General features: G+C 41.2%; 1 protein-coding gene across 1 annotated transcript in view; it reads left to right on the top strand.

Moving 5' to 3' along the window:
• Positions 1-286: 286 nt before the first annotated feature.
• The window catches only part of Bbs2 (Bardet-Biedl syndrome 2), a 31315-nt gene continuing 13552 nt past the window's right edge, over positions 287-18049 (top strand). The window contains exons 1-12 of the mRNA XM_047527880.1: positions 287-533; positions 5299-5526; positions 8543-8668; positions 8911-8973; positions 9814-9891; positions 11665-11769; positions 11852-11938; positions 14682-14817; positions 15187-15326; positions 16262-16406; positions 16493-16664; positions 17043-17172. Of these exons, the coding sequence (XP_047383836.1) occupies positions 417-533; positions 5299-5526; positions 8543-8668; positions 8911-8973; positions 9814-9891; positions 11665-11769; positions 11852-11938; positions 14682-14817; positions 15187-15326; positions 16262-16406; positions 16493-16664; positions 17043-17172 (1527 nt within the window). The 5' untranslated portion in view covers positions 287-416. The remainder of the gene's footprint in view (positions 534-5298; positions 5527-8542; positions 8669-8910; positions 8974-9813; positions 9892-11664; positions 11770-11851; positions 11939-14681; positions 14818-15186; positions 15327-16261; positions 16407-16492; positions 16665-17042; positions 17173-18049) is intronic.

The following is an 18049-nucleotide window of genomic DNA, read 5'->3' on the forward strand; positions in this document are numbered from 1 at the left end:
GATGCCACAGCTAAGCGAAGGCCCTTTGGACAGGGCGAAAATGTGCAGGGTCTGCAGGGGTACAGCCTGGTGATGCTGGACGGGGACGCCTGCGGGGGTGCACTGGCTCAGACGCGGCCACCGCAGGCACCTGGGTGGAATTTATTCTCACGCAGACAAGTTACAGCGGCAGAAGACGTGACAGCCCCCCTGCGAGAACCGCTCTCGGCCATCCCCGCGCGAACCACCGCGCAGCCGCACACGGGCGGGGCGGTGCCTGCACAGGCGCAGAAGCAGCGTGGCGGGTGCGCGCAGCCGCAGGAGCGGGCGGCGGGGCGTGCGAGGTGGGTTCGGGCCCTTTCGTCTCCGGCCCGAGGCAACCCGGGCCGGGCGGGTCTTGTCCCCGCGCCCCACGTCCCGGAGCCGTCGCCGCCATCATGCTGCTGCCCGTGTTCACTCTGAAACTGCGCCACAAAATCAGCCCCCGCATGGTGGCCGTAGGGTGCTACGACGGGACTCACCCGTGCCTGGCGGCCGCCACGCAAGCGGGCAAGGTAACGGCTCCCACCCGCTCCGAGCCCCGGCCCGGCGCCCGGCGACCTCCGAGGCCGCGCCCCTGCGACCCCGCCCCTCGCGCCGGCCCCGCCCCGGGTTGCCTGGCAACCTGTCGTAGTCCTAGGGTGCTTGTCCATCCTGCCCAGAGGAGTAGGGTGTTCTGAGCGTTTTCTGATCGCCAGGACTTTGGGGCGTCCCTGGACGGAAAAGGAGCTTAGGGAAGGGAAGTCTCCAGAAGGAAAGGGGCTTGGCCAGGATTAGCTGTGTTACCTCACCCCAGAATCCGGCCCAGAGCCTCTGCCGGTCGCTCTGAACTCCTCGCACTGTCACACTGCCTCTTTACAGGCGGTGGCAGGAGAAGAAAGAGAAAAGCCTATAGATATCCCTGATTAGATCAAATTGCTCTTTGTGTGTGTGTGGTCCTGGAGATGCAACTCAGGGCCTCTCTTGTCATTGGCAGGCCCTCCACCATTGAACTTTATCTCCAACCCCCAAGTTGCACTTTTGATCCTTGACCAGGTACAGCCAGGGATTCCCCCATAATATATTCACTAGGCAGTATGTGTTTGCTTATGTGCCATATGTTGTACAAAATAGGCATGGTCAATTAACATTCATCAGAATTCTGAACACCTCTGTTATGCTAGATTCAGGGATGAAATTGGAATCCTTACTTTAAGAAAGCTTAAAATGTAGAAGGACTGCAGACAGAGATCAAATACATGAAATACAGTGTCACCAGGGGTAATAACTTCTCACAAGTACAAAACCTTATTATGTTAATTACCTCATCTTCTTTGCTACAAGGTCAAGGGCAGTAGCATAGCATAGCACAGGTGTGGATCCTGGCTCCATTAACTATCTCCTGACCTTTGGCAAGATACTTTGTAGTAATTTAGGGTCATGAGGCGTAGATAAGTTAATACATGTAAAGCACGTGTCATACAGGAAGTGATCACTAATTGTTAGCTGTTATTTTCTTATTGTGATTTCTACCTTGCTGATTAGAAATAGTTCAGAGAGGTTCAAAGCAGCGCCTGAAGCCACTCAACTGGAAATGGGTGAAATGAGATTACAGTGCCTGTTCTCTGACCCACAGTGTGCATTTTATAGCTAACATTCGTGTAATGATTTATAGTTTTCACAACACATACATGTTTTGTTATGTCATATGATATGCCTTTGGATATCATGAAGAGTAGCAATTCACTTCCATTAAGTAGTATAATGGAGTAAAGTACTTAGTGCAGGGTCTGTACATGACAATGTTAGTTGTTAGAAGGCACAGACAAATCCCCAAAAGAAATGTATATTGATCGTGCTGTAGGTGCACAACCCTGAATTTGAAGACTTGTCATGCCTGGCACTTTTTTTAGCTTTTCAGGTGCTCCCTTTGGAGCCCTTTACTAGAAATTACGTGTGTGCATGTGTGTCCACAGGAGGAAAAAGGAGTGGTCAGTCAGGCCTCTCATAACTTTCAATCAGAGATTTGAAGGAGATAAGGAGACAAGCTCTGCATATGTGGAGCAGGTGCCTTGCAGGCAGAGGGAGTAGCAAAGTGCAGCGGCTTTGGTGTGTTCCAGAATGCAAGGAGGTTGTGGGCATGGGAAGGAATGATGGGGCCATGAGGCAGCTGGGGTCCAGATCATGTAGGGTCAGCCTCCAGGCCACTGTAAACACTTTGGTTTTTGACTGAGTATGTGGGGAAGCCACTGAGGGTTTCAATAAAGCAGGCGATAGCATTTGCTTTATGTTTTAGATGAAGGGACTCTGACTGCTGTGTGGAGGATGTATGGGGGGATGCAGGGAGGTGGGCATAGGAGTGGGAGCAGGGAACCAGGCAGAGGTTCTGTGGAAACCCTCACATTAAACTGTGACCTAGAGTGGGAGGCAGGAACACTTGATTCTAGGACTGTTTCTGAGGATGGCAAACGGAGGATCTGGTGCTCTGTGTAATTAAATACTTTGTTTTTAGAACAAATCTGAATAGTTCTAGTCTTTTATCTTGAGACTTAAAAAATAATTGGTGATATCTTGTGATTCACATAACATGTAAATATATCTTTAAAAACAAACATTCCTGGTAAGACTAAGGCCTACTCTGAGTAATAGGGCCTTCATCTCTAGAAACAGAACTTTGTCATATCTTGGCCCAAGCGAGTATATTTTATTTATTTATTTTAAAAAATTGTTTGTTTTTTTTGAGGCAGAGTCTCACTATGTTATCTAGCCTGACCTTGAACTTAAGCTCCTCCTGTTTTAGCCTCCCTAGTAGCTGGGATTATAGGCATGTGCCATGGCACCTGACCAGGGATATTTTAAGGATGGGTTTCTTGCAATATGAACTTAGTGTTTTTCCTCTGGGAACATATTTTCCCTTACCATGGAGCTGGTGGTGGTGGTGCGGAGGATCAGTTAATTTACCTTTCTACAGCAACTCCTCAGCTAGAACAAATGATGTATGAACTTCAGCCAGTCCTTTTGGACTCTTGTCCATTTGTCATGTGACTGAGCTTGGCTTTTTCCTGTTCGAAGGGACAAGTAGGTCTCCCTGGGCATTCTTATTTATGTGTGCAGAGAACAGCAAGAGGGGAACAGGAAAGAAGTCTGACTCCTGGGATTCCTGTTGACTCTTGGCAAAAATTCCACTCCTTCCATTTCTGGTTAATAATGAATGAGGGGGGCTGGGGTTATGACTCAGTGGTAGAGCGCTTGCCTAGCATGTGTGAGGCACTGGGTTCGATTCTCAGCACCACATATAAATAAATGAATAAAATAAAGGTGTATCAACTTCTAAAAAAAAAAAAAATGAATGAGGGAGTTGGGCGTGGTGGTGCATGCCTGTAACCCCAGCTGCTTGGGAGGCTGAGGTAGGAAGATCATGAGTTCAAAGCCGGCCTCAGCATCTGAGCAAGGCCCTAAGCAACTCAGCGAGACCCTGTCTCTAAATAAAATATAAAAAAGGCCTGGGGATGTGGCTCAGTGGTGAAGCACACCGGGTTCAATTTCTGCTACCAAAACAACAACAACAACAACAACCCCAAAGACTGTGGAGCCCATAAGTTCTTTTTCAGCATCTCTAGTCACTGGAAACCTGCATGGATTCTTGTATTCAGAACTCTTATAAAAGGAAGTACGATGTGGCTGGAGCTTGGGGTCTGGAGTGCACCAGGCTTCGTGTTTTCACTGTCACTTACAGTCTTGATACCTTGGGAAGGGCCCTCTCCCCTCTGACCTCGTCTGTAAATTAGGGGTTGGTGTGAGGGTCAGGTTCCACTAGTGTTTACAAAAGCATATTGTAAAGAATCACACAAATGAGAACATGAAGGTACTATTCAGTAGCTGCATGTGTTTTCTACATGTTTCTAGTCAATTCTTTTGAGAATTATTTTTTGTTGAGTGTGCTACTAGGTATAGATAATAATTTAAAATTAATACTATTTAAGCTTATATCAAAGGAATTAAATATTCGTTTTAAATATAATGAATTGGACAACCAGAAAAGCCTAAAGGTTTCTAGTGCAGTGGTTTCTATCCTTTTGTTGTATTGGCCCACGTGTAGCTTCTGTAACACACTGAAAATTTCCTCAATGAATTTTTAAAAAATTTTTTAGGGGGTGAGTACAGGGCATTGAACTCAGGGATACTCTTACCATTGAGCCACATCCCAGCCCTATTTTTTGTTTTATTCAGAGACAGGGTCTCACTGAGTTGCTAAGCGCCTCGCTATTGTTGAGGATGGCTTTGATCCTCCTTCTTTAGCCTCCCAAGCTGCTGGGATTTCAGATGTGTGCCACCTCAGCCTGCTCGCCAATGAAATTTTAATAGTACATTCATACGGTTTATCTATTTTTGTTTGTGGCCCTTTGGAGGCCACAGTTGTTTTTTGATTTGTTTTGTTTTGTTTTGGTACTGGGACATGAACCCAGGAGCACTTTACCATTGAGCTACATCCTCAGTATTTTTTATTTTGAAACAGGGTCTCACTAAGTTGCTGAGGCTGGCCTTGAACTTGTGATTCTCCTGTCTCTGACTTCTGAGTTGCTGGGCTTATAGGCATGTGCCACCATGCCTGGTGACAAGACATTCTAATACTTAACACCCTTCCATCCCAAACCCAGTTGAGAGCAGTATTACCCCTCCTGAGAATGCATTTTTTTCCTACCCCAAAACTCCTTTTCAGAGATGAAACCCAAGGAAATTGAATGACTTATATAGTCACTCAAATGATTATATTTATGACAATTGAAACCGTCAGATTTAATATCTTTGGACAAATTAATTCTGACTTGCTAGTATAGACAATGAAAAGTCTTCAAGAAGTTTGATTGACAGTTTAAGTTTGTAAAACATTTTCAAACTATTAGATTGTTTCAAGGGTTAGAAAGTAAAGTTATTAGATGTTTGGAAAAAATATACTAAAGGAAGTGTTCATTCTGCTTTCTGTGATTTTTTGGGACGCTGGATGCAGCCGCCTGGGTGGATGAGGAAGGGCTGGTTTGTGAGAGTGCTGGGGTGTCCTGCCCTGTGAGCAGTGTGAGCTTTGCCTTACCTTATTCTTTACAAGGCCCAGAACCTCCAGATTTCCATAGTTCTTAATGACCGAAGGTTGGCCATGTATGGAACTGTGTACGAGTGTGTTAAGTTTTGTGGGAGGTCTTAAGTTTTGTGATATCTGTTAATAACCTAGTTTTTTAAAGGTATGACATTAATTTGGTGATTTTGGTATTTGAGGAGAATGTAATTAACTGTTTTCGTTTTTAGGTTTTCATTCACAATCCTCATACACGGACCCAGAACTTCATTGCATCCCGAGCCCTCCAGAGCCCCCAAGAGTCTGATGTTTCTCTTCTCAACATTAACCAGGCAGTCAGCTGCCTGACTGCAGGACTGCTGAGCCCTGAGCTTGGCTGCGATGCTCTTTTGGTGGGGACGCAGACGAATCTTTTGGCTTACGATGTCTATAATAATTCAGATTTGTTCTACAGAGAGGCAAGTATGCCCTTTACAACCATAAAATTCCAATTACCCATTAATGCCGAACAGTTTTTATGCTTGAAGGAGATCACACATTTATTTTGGTGTGTTTATGATGTGGCTGTTTTAGTGTAGTTAATAACACAGGGAGTTTCCCACTTACATCTTTCTGAACTTGGAACTTACCTGTTTGGTCATGGCTGGAATCACTTGGTGACACTCAGTGGTCTTTAGAGGTACATTGGTGGCAGCACCATCTGTCAAGATCCATTGAGAATTCAGCCAGGAGTAGAACCCAGCCAGTGGGTTTCCTGGTGGCCTTGTATTGAAGTTTTAGTACAGTAGTTTGTAGGAGAAACCTGGCTGTAGTCTGCCATCTACAGGCTGCTACGATTTCAATACCCAAATAATTCTAATTGTTATAGGAAATATAGGGAAACCAAAAGAAAAAAATCCCCATAGTTCTTTCATCTAGAAATAGCATTTAGCTTTGTTTATCCAGATATTTTTGCTAAGTTTATATAAGTAAACTTTTTTTTTTTACAAAATGGGATTATACTATATACATGCAGCCTTTTACTCTATTTTTCCTATAACAACTTTATTAAAATGTAATTCACATACCAGATAATTTACCTATTTAATACATACAATTAATTGCTTTTTAGTTTATTGAGAGTTTTATTCCATCACCACAATCAGTTGTCATCTGGAGATTGAACCCAGGCCTTGCACATGCTAGTAAGTGCTCTACCACTGAACTAGCTCCTGACTCCTTTTTTATATTTATTTTGAGACAGGGTCTTGCTCAGTCACTCAGGTTGGCCTTGAACTTACAATCCTCCTGCCTCAGACTCCTGAATATATGAGATTCCATGTGTGTGCCACCATGCCCAGCAATTTTATATATTTTTATTGCCTCCAAAAGAAACTCCATACCCATTAGTAGGTACTCCCCATTTTCCTTTGACTTGCTAACCTTAGGCAACCAATAATGCTTTCTGACTCTGGAGATTTACCTATTCTACACATTTCATAAATATGAAATCATATAAGATGTGGTTTTTTATGATTGGCCTCTTTATCTTAGTATGCTGTTTTCCAGGTTGATACACATTGTAGCATCTCTCAGTACTTCATTACTTTTTATGGAAGAATAATATTTCATTGTATGTATATACCATATTTATCTTGAAATCATGCTTTTCCTGGTATTTCCGTATATGCCATATTTGATCCATTCATGAGTTAATAGGCAGTCTACTCCCTGGCTATCACATGTAACCTTTTTTTTTTTTTTTATAAGTCGTCTTTTCTTTCACTGATATATTAGGAACATCTTTATATGAAGTTACTATATGTCTATATATCATTCTTATTGATTTTGAAGTATTTAATTATGTTAATATATATAATTTATTTCACCGGTATATTATTACTGAACGTTTATGTTATTTTCATTGTTTCTCTTATAAATATTACCAAGATAAGCATATATATCATCACTTTTATGATTCTTTCCTAAGGATAAATTCCTAGAAATGCAAATGCCTTTTTAATATTTTTTATGAAGGTAAGCTGTACATACAGTAAAATGCATAATCCTTAAGTTCAATGAATTTTGATCCCTGGAACCAACATCCCTGATAAAAATATAGAACATTGTATCACTTAGAAAATATTGTTGTGCCCCATTCCGGTCAATTCCTGTTTCTCCTAGACAATCACTGTTTTGATTTCTTTCAGCTTTGGTTAGACTTCCCTGTTTTGAACTCATACACATGGAATCATATAGAATGTGCTCTGGTCTCTGGTTTCTTCACTCAACATACCTATGAGAGTTGTCCATACTATTACATAAGATAGTAGTTCTTTTTTATTGCCCAGTAACGAAGATGGTGTATTGTTTTGTGGGAACATCTCAGTTTGTTCATCCATTCTCTTGGTGATAAAGTGTGATGAACATTTGAGTTGTTTTGGGCGGGAAAATTTTGAGTAAAATTGCTATAAACGTTCTCATACAGATCTGTTTCATATTCATGTCTTAGTTTGTCTTGGCTGGATACCTCAGAGTAGAATTGCTGGGTGGCTGTATGGTAGATGTGTGAATAGTTTTATAAGAAGCTGCCAAGCTCTTTTCCAGAGAGGCTGTACGTTCAACACTCCTCCAGCAGCTTCGAGTTCCAGCTGCTCCATGCTCTTTGTCAACATTTGGTGTTACCACGCTTTCTAATTCTAGTTATTTCTGTAGGTGTGAGGTGGTGTCTTCCCGTAGTTTTATTTTGCATGTCCCTGGTGACCAGGGATGCACAGTAGCTTTCCTTGTGCTCATTCCCATTTATTTGTCTTTTATCAAGTGTGGAAGTCTTGTACCTATTTCTTATTGGTAGTTTTCCACTTTATTATCGATTTGTAAATATTCTTTGAATATACTGGATATAAATTCCTTGTCGGATTTACATATAAGAAACATTTTTTCTCAGCCTGTGATTCATTCCAGTAGGTTGGTGTCTTTTAATGAGCAAAAGTTTTCAATTTTGATAAAATCCAGCCAATCGATTTTTTTCTTTAATACATAGTGCTTTATTTGTCTTTGTAAGAAATCCTTACCTGTTTTAAGGGCACAAACACCTGAATTTTTGTTCAGGACTGAAATCGAGTTTAGGGCTATACATGAGGTTCTTCAGAGGAACAGAACCCAGAGGATGTAAACATAAGGGGGTGGGGGTATTTTAAGAAATTGGCTTGACTGATATGGTGGCTGGCTAGTCCAAAATCTGCAGGGTGGGCCAGCAGGCTGGAGACCCAGAAAAGAGCTGATGTTGAAGCTCAAGTCTGAAGGCAATCAGCTGGCAGAATCCCTTTTTCCTTGGGGGATTCAGTCTTCGTGTGGATTCTCTGTGGAGTCTCACAAATGATCACAGAGGAATTTGAGTATCCAAATAAAAACAGGTGTACATTACCTACATTACCTCCAGTGTACCTATACACCATTGTATCTAAGATTATATTTCTTTTCTTGTCTTCTTAGGTAGCAGATGGGGCAAATGCCATTGTGCTGGGGACATTGGGGGACATTTCCTCTCCTCTTGCCATTATTGGTGGAAACTGTGCTCTGCAAGGTTTTGATCATGAAGGAAATGATCTCTTTTGGACGGTATGAAGAACTAAACATTTTTTTTTGCCATTCTTAAGTATTTTTAGTTTTAATTTTATTTAACCACTGACTGTACTGAGTAATAAAACAAAATAGAATAATATTTATAATTCTCTACCTTAAAGGGTCCGAATAATTTGAATTATTCATTGGTGTTTTGTATAATCCTCTTCTTCATCTTGCTAATATATATGGTTGAATTTTTAAAAAGATGGTTTAATGATTTTTGGTTTAATTTTCAGGTTACTGGAGACAACGTTCATTCCTTGGCCTTGTGTGACTTTGATGGTGATGGGAAGAAAGAGGTATGTGGGGACGAAGATGCCACTTTGTATGTTGAGCTCAGTAAGCTGCCCCTGACAGTGACATTAATGTCAAGAGAAGTATTAGTTTCCGTGGCTGATTTTGGAGCTCTCTTACCTGAGTGATGAGCTTGTGGCCTCATTTGTCTCTTTCCTCTCTTTTGAACAATAAATCACTTGTCAATTAGATTGAACAGTACATCTAATACAAAGATCAAGGCAGTTGATCAAGGGAGTTTCAAAAACACAGGAGAGAGGAGAGAAAGCAAAACAGTTGAAGGGATATCTGTCATATTTATAATCTTGTAAATTGCTTCTGATGTTCTGAAATCGTATTAATAAGTAGTTTTCACTTTTGGCCCACTCTTTCAGTAATCTAAAAGTTTTAGAGATTGTCTCTTAACTTTTGAAATTATTCTAGTAATTACTCAAAATTAGCTTCTCGAGCAGTCAGTATCTGTGGAGAGCTGTTTGGGGCACTAACTTGGTCCTCTTGTCCATGGACACAGGCTCTGGTGTTTGAAACAGGCCCTTCTTCTGCAAGCAGGGAAGGTTTCTGAACTAGGGAGCATCTTGAAGTACACAGTAAAAGAACACGTCTAGCAAGGTGTGCATCCCACACATTAAGATAAAATCTAGAGTAGCCACATTTTCTTCACTGACTGAATCTGTTGACTCTCAACCCTCCCATTAGAGGGGATCTTCTTGAGCATTAGATTATTAGAGGATTGGAACTCTTGGGTGGTGGTAGCAACAAAGTATTATACAATTTTTGTTTTATTTATGGAAATTTTGCTGTGTTCATTGACTGAACTAAATGTATATGATTTCCCCTCACTTCAGCTTCTTGTTGGATCTGAGGATTTTGACATCCGAGTGTTTAAAGAAGATGAGATTGTGGCAGAAATGACAGAAACAGAGGTAAGAAGTGCCATGCTAACCTTGGGCCAGGTAGAGCAGCACAATCAAAAATAACATCAGAAGAGGGTGCTGGGGCATCTTCTGACAATCCAGAGGGGTTTAGGATAAAAACTTACTTAGTCTTACTATATTTTTTTTATATAATCCCAGTTATTAAAATATAAACTGATAGCTATGGACAGAGAAGGAATGAAGGAGAGAAAAGAGTGCTTCAAGCAGTGGTGTGGACAGGTGTGTCAGTGCAGGGCTCCTGTGGTATGAATATGTGATCACCTGTGCTTTTCCAGAGGGCGAGTCCTTAGTGTTCACTAGGCTCTTGAATGAACTCTCAGCCTTCCACCCCCCATGAGCCTCTGAGAAAACAGCTTGAGAATCGTTGCCCTGAAGGTGTCGTGTCCTACATTTTTGTGTCTTTTTCATTCTAATTTATAGTAAATCTTTTCCCACTTGGTAGAAATCAGTTTTTTTTTTTCTTTAGGGTTTCTGTTGTTTGCCCATATTAGATGTGAGGAGGGTATAATTCTATGAAACACCTTTTCCCTGAATCCTAGGAGGGAGACCATGAAACAGCTAGGGATTAGGGGGCACTTGTTGTCCTCTAGTCCACAGAAAAAAGAAGCAAATGAACCAAAGGAAGACTAAAGGATCTGTGCAATCTGGGGCTAAATTTGTGAAAATATGGACTTCATAAAATTGTTCATTTGCATAGCCAATTTCCTGTCCTCTTGGTTTGGTTTTGCTTGTAGTTCAAATATCTTTTCCCAGATCAGCAAAATCATGATTCATTTGGCAGTTGAACAGAACTGAGTATTGCCAGGAGAATGCCTTGAGCTAAGTAATTCTGGAATCCTACACAGCACTTTATATTCAGAGCTAAGTGGAGTGGGTGGTTTTGTAGAAAAGCTGTAGGTGTAAAGGAAATTACATAACTATTCTCCCCTTTGTACAGTTTATTTCTTAATATCTCTTGTATTAGGGCCAGAATTAGAAAATAGATCTTCAGGATTATAGATATCATTAGTCTTTGGCTTTAACTTTCAAGGATAATTTTGTCTAGTATCTAAAATTTTATCCTTTTAAGGGTGTTAAATCCTTGTTATAGTCCTATAACTATTTCTGTATAATCTATGCATTCTGTATATTGTTACATACTATACAAACCCACTTAGGTTTTCTGTTTTGAAAGGATCATGCTTTATTTTACAGCAAGCAAACAATAAATTATGCCATGGAAAGAAAAGTATAAACATAAAAATTAGTCAATTATAGATTATGATTATTTTTAAAATTTAGACTATAGGATAGTATAAGAAAACTGGCATAATCATTAAAATATTTTGAACCAGCATATCTATTGTACATAGTCTTTTTTTATTTTTTGGTACTAGGGATTGAACCCAGGGCACTGAGGCTACTCTTCCAGGCCTTTTTATTTTTTATTTTGAGATAGGGTCTTGCTAAGTTGTTGAGGCTGGCCACCAACTTGTGATTTGCGTCAGCCTCCTAGGTAGCTTGGATTACAGATGTGCACTACCACACCTGGCTTGTATTCTAGATCTTGTATACTTTTGGGACAGGGTCTTGCTAAGTTTCTTAGGACCACACTAAATTGCTGAGGCTGACTTTGAACTTGGATCCTCCTGCCTCAGCCTCTTGAGTCTCTGGGATTACAGGTGTGCACCACTGCACCCAGTGGCATACAATTTCAAAAACTATACTTAGTATTAAATTGAACCTTAACAAAAGATGTGTTTTTATGTGTTATTTTTGCAGATAATCACCTCTCTGTGTCCCATGTATGGCAGTCGATTTGGTTATGCCCTTTCCAATGGCACAGTTGGAGTTTATGACAAAACAGCTCGATACTGGAGAATAAAAGTAAATTCATCTTCTGCTGTTCATACACTTATACTTTCAGTATTGAGAGACTTCTGTACTAATTACTGGAATTTTCTTTCAGTCCAAAAATCATGCCATGAGTATTCATGCTTTTGATCTTAATTCTGATGGAGTATGTGAACTGATAACTGGTTGGTCCAATGGGAAGGTGAGTATAAATGAGTTTGTGTGTAGTTCAGAGTAATAATTGTTTGTGATAATAGCTACATGACTTAGAACTGTATCGTGGAAACAACCCTGAGTTCCTTGGCTGTGTTTTCAGATTTAACCCCCTAATCTTTTCACACTTTTCTTTCTGCTATAGAGTGAGTATCCTTTTAGCCTTGTAAGCCCTGCTTGAGAAAAATATTTCCAGGGGAACTCTTTCTAAATATCTTCTTTGAAGGAATGAGAATCCAACAATCAGGTTGCTTGTAGATATAGACCAATGTGTGTGTGGGGGTGGGGCAGGAATTTTAATAATGAAGTAATAAACTGTCTGAATAGTTCTTTCCTTTTTTTTTTTTTTTTTTGCTCTTTCCTAATAAATCTTTAAAACTCTACCATAATGTTTTCCCAGCTATAACTTCAAAGCAAAATCTCTTTTCTTTCTTCCCTTTTTTTAACTTCAAATCAGAATTTCTTAGTCTTTTGGCAAGTCAAGATTGTCTTGTTGGAAACTGTCTCAGTAGCTGCCAGGTCTCCATGGATACGGCTTGCCCTTGCTTTCTTCTCTGTCAGTGTTGGACTGCTTGGAGGGGATCAGTTAATTCCTGTCTTTTTTTTCTACGCTTTCTCTTTACTTTTGGCAAGCACCTCTAGCCTTCCTTTTGTGTTATATAAAGAACAGGTTCTAAAACGTTATTAGGTTGGATAATGCTCCTCTTCTTGTGTTTGTATTTGGTGTGGGTATTCAAAATTATAAGCGAAGACTGTGTAGTTGTTTATTAAGAAACTTGAAAGTCCACAAAATGGATGTCTTAGTTCATTTGGGCTGTTACAATAAAATACTATAGACTGGGTGGCTTGTAAAAATCGGAAGCTTATTTCACACAACTGAGGATGCTAGATGTCCAAGGTCGGGTTCTGGCAGATCTGGTGTCTGGCAGGGCTGCTTCCTCATGGTTGCTTATCTTCTTACTGTAGCCTCACTTGGTGGAAGGAGTGGGGGTCTTTTAAGGGACTCATGAAGGCACTGATCCCAGGCATGAGGACAGGCAAATTTTGGGGAGACAGAAACATTAAGACCATAGAAATGTACTATATTCTGGGAGAATATGAATTATTATGGTTGATTCAAGAATTACAGAACTAATTAGACTTGAGAATTAATAGAAGTTACTTCTAAATACAACTCTGAACCTAGAGTTTTATAGTTAAGTGCTTTCGGATTTTAAGGATTTTCTATTATATAATCTGTTCCAGAGCATAAAAAAAAAGATAATTATGAAATCATTATGTAAGTGGCAAAACTGATTATCTATACTTAACACAAATAGCCTTGAAAAGGAAAATATACAGTTGCAACTTGTGAATGTAGGTGTATAGATACTAAATAAGCATTACTAGCCAGTAACTTTGTCTTTAGTAGGTCATTTGTTGAGTTGGAGGTCTGTCCTCTCCTTCAGGGGAAAACTTCCATGTTGGATAAGCAGAAGAGGAGACTGTCCTCAGAAATACTTATTTGTTGTCCTTCTCAGTCCCAAACCCTCTTGTTTGCTCAGTACTGTGGAGACGCAGTGCCAGGGGCTGTTAGATAACAAGCTTCACAGGAAAGAAGTTCAGTTCAGCCCGTTGGAGGGTATGTTAATGTGTGCAGAGCTTTGGTAAAGCTTCCTCCCAGGCTTTGGTGATCATGATCTTCAGGCTTACATGATGTTGTTAGAAATGACACAGGTAAGCTGGACATGGTGGCACACACGTGTGATCCCAGCTGTTTGGGAGGCTGAGGCAAGAGGTTCACAAGTTCAAGGTCAGCTTCAGAAACTTTGCTAGACCTGGTCTCAAAATATAGTACAAAGGACTGTAGGTAGAGCACCTAGCATGTGTCCCTTGCCTAGCATGTGTGTAAGTCCCTGGGTTCAGTTCCAGGTACCACTAAAAAAAAAGGGGGGGGAATAAAGAAAAAGAAGTAAATGGATATATACCCTAGACAAAGGATAGCCTGTGAACTAAATGATTTTTTTGATTGCGCAGTTTTCCCCAGAAGGATGTGTATTAAAAGACAAAAATAGTGAATAACATTGTCATTGAAATGGTTGCTCTGCCCGATTTTGTAGCTAACCTTTTGTTGGTGACAGCTGTGTCCTTACCTGGGCTTCAGTCATCATTTCAAGCAAGTTCTTATTGTTCTTGAGATGCCTTTGCTTCTGATCAGTTAGTTATTTATTTGTTTTGTTTCTGGGAAATGGAGACTCAGGATAGGAGTGGTCTGAGTCTGAGCAGTTCGTGTGTGGAAAGGGACGCTTCACAGTTATTGCAGAAGGTGGTTTGGTGGAAGATCGGGCAAGTTTGGCACTGTTTACACTTCGGATCCAACGTGTTTTATACACTCACATTTCACGAAGGTAGAATTTTTATAGCAAGCTAACATTTCTCATGTACCTCTGTCTGCCAGGCCCTGTTCAGGTGCTTACGTGTGCTGGTTCTTTCAGGCCTCCTATGACCCTGTGAGGTGTAGGTCCTCTTCTCCTCGTGTTCTGGTTATTGATCTTCACATGAGACCCAGCATAGGATGGCTATGGAACTGGCCCCTGCTGTTGTGGAGAAGTCATAGCTTTGTGGAGCACTTTAAAGACCTCTTGACTGAATGACCTCTAAAGCTTGGTTTTATTTAAAAAATTCGTGCTGCCAATGGTGGTATTTTCAAACTATAGCATAAGTGACTTTTAAAGTTCCTGTTTTATTTTTAGGTTGATGCCCGAAGTGACCGAACTGGGGAGGTCATCTTTAAAGACAACTTCTCTTCTGCCATTGCTGGCGTGGTGGAGGGGGACTACCGGATGGATGGCCACGTACAGTTAATCTGCTGCTCAGTGGAAGGGGAAAGTACGTTGGGATGAGAAAAATTCTTGAAGAGTCAGTTTTTCAATTTGCTTGGGTCAAAATGCCAGGAAATTCCACCCTAAAGTATTTATGCTGAGTTATAAATTCACATCAGTTGGGAAGATGAGAATTTTTTTTTTTTTTTTTTTAGTTTTAGATGGACACAATGTTTTTAAATTTAATTTATTTATTTATATGTGATGCTGAGGATCAAACCCAGTGCCTCATACTTGGTGGCAAGCACTCTCCCACTGAACTACAACCCCAGCCCTGGGTTTTGGTTTTTAAGAACAACCAACTGATGATCTCAAAGTAGATGTGGCCCTACCTGGGGTGGTCCTCAGTCTAGTGAGTGTTTTTCCCTCTCTTCAGTCCGTGGCTACCTGCCAGGCACAGCTGAGATGAGGGGAAACCTCATGGACACCAGTGTAGAACAGGACCTGATCCGAGAGCTGAGTCAAAAAAAGCAGAATCTGTTGCTGGAACTCCGTAACTACGAGGAAAACGCCAAGGTAGGGCCTGCTGTGCGGGGGAAACAGAGTCTGAAGCCATGAGACTGACCAGGCGGATTGGCAGGTGTGGAGAATGATGGGTCAGTGCTGGCCAAGATGTGGGCTCTCCCCTGCCTGTCTGCAGAAGTGCAGATTGCGTCAGCCTCTCTGCCAAGTCCAGAATAAAGAGGCCAAGTATCTGTTGATCTAGAAATTCTACTTCAGGCAGCTAAACTGTAGAAACATTTGCTTGAGTGTTTAGAGACATTTACTGTAACACTAGTTGTCATGATGAATAGCTAGAAGCAACTTAAATGCTTGTCAGTGATAGGAAGTATATGCTGGGCAATTAATAGCTGCTCAAAAAATGAAGTAAATATATCTGGACTGATATGGAAGGGTATCTGTGGTATTAGTAAGTGAAAAAAAGCAAAAACAATATGTATAGAGTGTTTCTTTTATCATTTTATAAAGCAATACAGAAATTGACAACTAAAAAAATGTGTGTGTGTATATACCAGACTAACTTGGAAGATGAGCTGGGGAGTGGGACTTTAGTTTCTTCTGTCATGTATTATTTTAGTTGAATTTGGTATATCAAGTGAGTTTTTTGGTTTTTTTTTTTTGGTTTTTTGCAGCAGGGGTGCTGGGGGTTGAACCTAGGGCTTTGTATATGCTAAGCATGTGCTCTACCACTGAGCTACACTACCAGCCCCTGTCATTTTTAAAGAACATGAAAAGAATGTAGAAGGTACAGTGAGATGCAGGGGACCATAACCACAGAAAGGGGGAGGGGCATGGGTATTGTCCCATGATGAGATGAGTTCTCTGATCCCACAGACTCAGTTGAGTAAGATGATTGGGAGTCTGTCTTTTGAAACCGAGTAGCCATATTATTTAATGGACATTAGTTCACTATTTTAGTGAATGAGCTGAGGTGGGTGGGTGTTTTCCAGGCTGAACTGAGCAGTCCACTGAATGAGGCTGATGGGCAAAGAGGCATAATCCCGGCCAACACCAAGCTCCACACTGCCCTGTCCGTCAAGCTGGGGACTGAGAAGCAAGCTGCTCATGTGGAATTGTGCATTTCCACTTCAAATGGTGAGGCAGTATTGGCAGCTGCGCTTGTAGGTGCTGGTGCCATTGTGGGATAGTGCTTGAGCTGCTGTTCTCTCTCTTCCCTGCAGACACCATCATCCGAGCAGTATTGATTTTTGCAGAGGGAATTTTTGTAGGTGAAAGCCATGTGGTACATCCCAGTGTTCACAATCTTTCCAGCTCCATCCGTGTCCCAGTTACACCTCCCAAGGATGTCCCTGTGGATCTGCACTTGAAAACCTTTGTGGGTTACAGAAGCAGGTGACCCTTTACAAATCATAGTTCATTTCCATGAATCGCTTAGAGGAGGGCAAGGTTTTCCATTATGCAGGGGTTCTCTGGGGCCAGAGAAGACATTTGGTGGTTCCAACTGCCAGTTAGTGTTTCCCACAACCTTTTATTTCTCTAATTTACAATCTTTCCAAATCAGGAAAGTGCCGGGAACTGAACCCAGGGCCTTAAGCATGCTAAGGAAGCACTTTACCCCTGAGCTATATCTGCAACCCCTAACATTTTATAAGTATATTCACTTGCGGCTGGTTGTGTGGCTCAGTAATGTGGTGACCTTACTTTCTGGACCTTGTGCTTTGAATAACACTGCAGTAAACACTTCTCTTGTGTTCCTTTGGTTGGCCATAGCACCCAGTTCCATGTATTTGAATTGACAAGACAGCTCCCTCGATTCTCTATGTATGCGCTGACCAGCCCGGACAATGCCAGTGAACCCCTCAGTTATGTTAACTTTATCATTGCCGAACGGGCACAGAGGGTAAGTAACTTGTGCTTTTCTTCAAATACCTTTGCACTTTAGAATCCTTTAGATATTACTTTGTAGAAAGGGAGAAATTATATGAATATATTATGTTGGTAGCAGCAAACATGATTTGAAAGAATTATGTAGTGTAGTTTGGCTTATAACCTATAATAAAAATATTGCTAAAATATCTTCTTTCACTTGGAAAAAATATATTATTTGAGTCATCCTTAATTATAAATGAATTCTTACCAGTTCTTAATTTCTGCCTTTCTTTTGTTATGGTCTTAGTGTGTTTGTCTTGATTTAGGGTTTCAAGAGGAACCTACATCAAGTTGGAAAGGGACAAACTGGGTGTGGTGGTGTGCACCTGTAGTCCCAGCTACTGGGGAGGCTGAGGGAGGCTGAGGCAGGAGGATCACTTGAGCCCACGAGTTTGGGGCCAGCCTGGGCAACATAGTGAGACCCTGTATCTTTAAACAAACAAAAATTAAAATAAAACAAATAACAGCAGAAGGTGGAGAGTGGGACTTGGAGCTGGGAGCGTTTTTTAGGTTTAAGTGCTACCTTACTAATTAAATTTTAAATGATCTTGGGAAGTTCCCCTCACCAACCTGAGCCTCAAGTTCCTTATCTATAGGTGAAGGTGTGTTGTCTACCACATAGGGCCCCTGAGGATTCATGATTGGTATGGCAGTGCCTCATTAACTTGAAAGGGCTAATAATCAGTGGACTTTAACCTTGGCTGGACCTCAGAATTCTTGGGGAGGCTTTTTAATTACATGGATTCTCAGGCCCCTGCCTTGACTGTGGAATCAAAAACTTTATAGGTGGACCCCCTCCAAAGGCATCAAGGGGTTCTGACATGGAACCTGTGTTGCAAACCACTGTA

This window comes from Sciurus carolinensis, chromosome 16, assembly GCF_902686445.1.
Source record: "Sciurus carolinensis chromosome 16, mSciCar1.2, whole genome shotgun sequence".
NCBI classification, from domain to species: Eukaryota; Metazoa; Chordata; class Mammalia; order Rodentia; family Sciuridae; genus Sciurus; species Sciurus carolinensis.